This window comes from Falco punctatus (genome assembly GCF_963210335.1).
Source record: "Falco punctatus genome assembly, chromosome: 2".
Taxonomy (NCBI): domain Eukaryota; kingdom Metazoa; phylum Chordata; class Aves; order Falconiformes; family Falconidae; genus Falco; species Falco punctatus.
Genome location: NC_137581.1, coordinates 23,112,413 through 23,117,176, shown reverse-complemented (window position 1 = coordinate 23,117,176; position 4,764 = coordinate 23,112,413). Strand labels below are relative to the sequence as shown.

Sequence of the window (4,764 nt, the reverse complement as noted above, 5' to 3'; positions counted from 1 at the left end):
GTGGGGTGGGGGGCGGGGGGAAGGGGACGGAACCGATACAACCAGAGCTGCGCGCCCGGCAGCGGCGAAGTCAAAACAAAATCAAGAACAATTTTGGAAAGAAAAGAAAAAAAAATAATAAAAAAGATCATAACCCAAACAGCTCCCGACCCTCCCTGTCCGCCCGCTTTCGGGCACCGCCGAGTTACCGGAGGGATGCCGGGACAGCATCTCTCCAGGCAGTCCGCACCGCCCGCCGCCGCGCAGCATCCGCGCTGTCTCGGTGTGCGGGCAGGTCTGAGAGGAGCCTCCCGGGCCCGGGGCTGCGCCTGCGGGGAGACAAGTGAGACAGCACTACTGGGGGACGCCTGGGGTCCTAGGGAGCAGTTTATTTACAACAGGGCGCACGGACACCCGCCCCCACGGGCCGGGGGTCTAGAAAGGCGAGAAAGTCCTTCGTAAATTACACAGATTATACAAAACGGTATAAAATCCTTCTGCTGGATGTCAGCACCGGAGCAGGCAGGAGTCTTTCTCCTGCCCTCGCTACAGTTCCTGGGGAGCCGAGGTGGGCGTGTGGGGGGGCTAAGGGGTGACTGCGAGGCCTCTGTCGTCCTTCCCCGAGGAGGACGGAGACATGCGCAAGTCCTCGTCGTCTTCTGAGCACTTGGTGGTGGAAAGGGACGAGCATTTGCAGCTGTGGCCGGCCCCCCCGCCGCGGTGGGAGCTGCTTTTGCCTTCTTTCTTGTGCTTGACCCGTCGGTTCTGGAACCAGATCTTCACCTGCTTCTCGGAGAGGTTCAGGTAGGTGGCGATCTCGATTCGTCGCAGCCGGGAGAGGTACATGTTGGCGGCGAACTCCCTCTCCAGCTCCAGGAGCTGCGTGCTGGTGAAGGCGGTGCGCATCCGCTTGCTGCTGGGCAGCTGGCTGGACGTGCCGTCTGCGGAGCGGAGCGCACCGTCAGGACCTGCCGGACCCGCCGAGCGCCCGCCAGTCCCCGCTGAGCGCCCCCCGCCCCCGCAGCCCCGCCACCCGCTCTGCGGGGCCGCAGCCCTCCCTCCTCCGGGGGCCGGCGACTCGGCAGGCGGCTGCCGGCCTGGATCCCGAGCTGACGGGGTGCCGGGGCCGCCTCCCCCCGTTCCCACCGCCTGGGTCGGAGGCTCGGCGGGCAGCAGCGGGGCTTCCCCTGCGCGTCCTCTGGGGACGCCGGCAGAGAGAGGTGCCGGGACTTCCCGTCCAGCCTGCGGGCGCTGGGCAGTGACCCACCGCCTCATGTGCCGTCGGCAGGGTCCTGCCTCCCTCGGGATCCCCATCACCTCCCAGCAGCGAGCGCCGTTAGCATGCAGGCGTGCCCCCTCTGTCCCCCCTTCGTGGTGCCCCCTTACCCACGGAGATGCAGTGGAATTGCCGGGGGTCGGGCAGCGGGTAGGCGCCCTGGTAGAGCGCCGGTGCGTGCCCGACGCTGACGGCGGAGACGGAGTGCTGCTGGCGGGCCAGGGGCGAGTGGCAGTACTGGGAGCCGAAGGGGGGGAAGGAGGCCTTGATGAGGGGGATGGCGGGCGGCGGCGGGTGCAGCTGGGAGGCGGTGACACAGAGCGGGCAGACGCAGAGCAGCCCGGCCTTGCGAGCGTGGCAGGCGCCGGCCGGCAGCCCGGGCAGCGGGTGCGAGGGGTGCACGGCGTAGGGGAAGAGCGGCGGCGGCGGGCTGCCCTCCCCCTTCTTCTCGCCCGCCTCCCGCAGCACCAGCGAGTCCACCAGGAAGGAGCGCGGCATGGCCCCGCGCAGCGCCCGCGCAGCGCCCGCGCAGCACCCGCGCAGCGCCGCTGGCCAGCCCGAGTGGTGCTGAACGGCGCCCGCCCGCCCGCTTTAAATAGCGCCCGCGCCATGTGATGGCGGCGCCGGGGCGCTCAATAGGCTTTCTGTGCCTCTTCTCTTGGCATTCACGCCGCACGCTCCCTCATTATTTCCCTTGTTAACTAAATGAACTGCATAATGTACTCTATTCTTGTCGACCCCACCCACGCCGTAGCAGGCGGCCTCTCCCCTCCTCTCCCTTTGGCGGGGTTATTTTCTCATTCTCTCGCGATTTAATATTCTTTTCTTTCTCTTTATCGCTCTCCTTCGCTTTCAGACCAGCTTTCAGCCCGCTCCCCCTTGTTTATTTTGTCGGTGCAGCCGCGGTCTCCGCCGGCGCCAGCTTCCCCTGCCAGCCCCCCCGTGCCTTTCCCACCTGTGGCAGCAGGTCGGGCCCCCAGCCCCGCCGGCCCCTCTCGCGCCCGTCGCCGCTGGGCTGCTTCGTCCCCGTTACAGCGCCCGCCGCCGTCCCCAGCCCCGCGCCTTTGTTCCCAGCCCGGTGCTGGGACCCGTCGCTTCTCGCCGTCGCCGCCGTCGGGCGAAACCCCCGGCCACTTGAGATGTGCCCGCCGGTGGCTCCACGGGCAGCCACGTCCGCCCGGCCCCTGCATGGGCGTGGGCGCCCGGGCACGGATAACGGCCACGGAGCGCCCCGAGCAGCGCGATGTGCCGGTGCGGGCACAGGGACCCCGACGCGCAGATACCACTCCGTGCCGGAGGCACCCGCAGTGAGCGCTTGAGCGGAGGGACAAGAGACTCTCGGCACGCTCCGCACCTCTTCATACCTGGTCCCCCTGCCCGGTTTTACCGGTAACACCGGCCACCGCACCGCCGTGCTCTACGCGTGGCCGCCCCGGTCCCGGCCCCGGTCCCGGCCCCGGCCCCGGCCCCGGCCCCGGCGCGCTGCGCACAAGCACGCCGGGGAGTCCCTGGGGCTGCGGGCACCGTCAGGGGACCCGTTTATTTCTCTCCTAGGATGAGATTTAGCTTAAACACACCGGTGGCGTCTGAATTTCTTAGCACTGGCTGCTGAAACTTCCAACGCGAATTTCTGCGCGTTGGTCTGAGCTAATGCGCACCGGGCGCTCCCCCGCGCGGACCGCGCAGGAGCTCCCGGAGCTGGGCTCCCCGGAGCGAGATGAGTTTGTAAGTGAATAAGGAATGCTAACAAATAGAGAAAAAAATTTCCTTGGGGTATGTCTTGTTCTCCGATCTTCCCGTTTAACATATGGGAAAACAAGGCAAAACACGCACCCGCCGAGTCCCGTCAAAACGGGGGGCGATTTCTGCCTGCAGTAACCTGCCCGCCTCAAAAACAAATGGATTTTTTTTAAAGGGAAGGGGAAAAGGGAGGAAGCGAAAGAAAAGCCTTGAAAGCAGTGTAATCCCGTGTCTCCGGCTTGCGCAGAGGCTGTTCTTGCCTGCAGTTGCTTTTCTCACTGAAATCTATGGGAGTTTTGCCGTGATACTGTTGATACCCGAACCTAGAAATGTACGTGTGTGCACAAATAAACGGCGAAAAATACAGAGCGAACAAAACGAATGCTGGTAAAAACTCCGTCCCGCAATGATTTAGAAAGGATTGCCAAGTGTCCTTCCCCTGAAAGCGTTAACGGGGTTTGGACTTTTTTTGTTTTGCTTTGCTTTTAAGGAACTGGCAATTTAAAACATTTTCCGCTGGAGCTGGCGCCCGGGAAGGGGCATCTCTCCCCGCTGAGAAGTGGCCAGCCACCGAGGGGGGGGGGGGATTCAGCCTCAGCCCGAGGGATTCCCGCTGCCCAGGGGCTGAACCCCAGGGCTCCGAGCCGCAGGGAGGCAAAGGGTTAACAGCTCCTGAATGCACACCAAGCCCAAAGCTACTGGGAAAGAATATCCAAAAAAATAACCAGTTTTTTTTCCAGCCGCTGGACCTTATTGAATGTCATTGAAGAAAGTTTTGAATGCCAGATAAAGAGAGGCGAATTAAAGTGTGTGACAGCAGAGGATAAGCAAACACAAAGAGAACTCTGTCACACTTTGGGCAAAATCCGTGGGCTTTTTACCAAGCCTCTTCGCTATGATTGAATTAAGTAATAGGAAAACATTTTCTTTCAGTTTAGAGCCATTAGACAAAAACTTCAAAGCGAATAACACTTTTTAATGTGCAGTCCAACAATGGAATCTGTTTTGTGCTGAAATGTTTAAATGGTTTGTTGTGCAACTGTGGGCTGAAATAACCCAGACTGCAGCAAAATAGCATCCTCAGGCCGTTTTATGAGCGCTTGAAACTAGCACAGACCTTTAATCCCAGAGCTTTAAACTAGCCTCCCCAGCCTTTTTCGCCCCCTCCTTTTTTTTTTTTTTTTTTTTTTTTTTTTAATAGGGGAAATTCGCCTCGTATGTTTGCTATCTCGCAACTATCGCCGCTAAACGAAAACGGCGCCGGGAGCGGGGGGAAGCGAGCGGCCGGCGGGGTGCGCGCTGCGGGCGGCGCGGGGGGCGCCCCTCCCCGGGGCTGCGGGGCGGCCCCGCCGCGACCTGCCTCCGCCAGCGGCCGCACGCTGCCGGGCCACCCCGGCCTCGCGGGGGGTCGTGCCGGGACAGGGGTGCCCGGTGCTTGGGCTCCGGAAGGAGAGAAGTGCCGGGCCCCCGCGCTCCCCCCGCACTGGCTGTCACACCCCCCGGAGAAGGGGATGGGGAGGTGGTAGGGCGAGCATCACCTGGGGGGGACCCTCAGTGAAGGTGGGGTCCGGTGTCATTGCGGGGAAGGAAGGAGAGAGGGAGTAAAAGCGTTAGCACTGACTGAGGCTGTCTTCCCCCTTGGGGGCTGTGTGTGTGTGTGTTCTGCCACCCTGCCTGTGAGGGGAGAAGGTGTCACACTGCCACTGCCTGGGGACAGCTGTATGGACTTTGGCTTCAAAGAGGTCCCTCATCATTCTGAGGGGCACGCC

General features: G+C 62.4%; 1 protein-coding gene across 1 annotated transcript; it reads right to left on the bottom strand.

Moving 5' to 3' along the window:
• Nucleotides 1–564: 564 nt before the first annotated feature.
• GSX1 (GS homeobox 1) lies at nucleotides 565–4,177 on the bottom strand (the record flags this gene model as incomplete). Its single annotated transcript, XM_080376458.1, has 2 exons — nucleotides 1,366–4,177; nucleotides 565–920 (listed from the first exon to the last, which is right to left on the bottom strand). The coding sequence occupies exons 1-2, from the start codon at nucleotides 1,751–1,753 to the stop codon at nucleotides 565–567; spliced, it is 744 nt and encodes a 247-aa protein (XP_080232584.1). The 5' UTR covers nucleotides 1,754–4,177.
• Nucleotides 4,178–4,764: the final 587 nt, after the last annotated feature.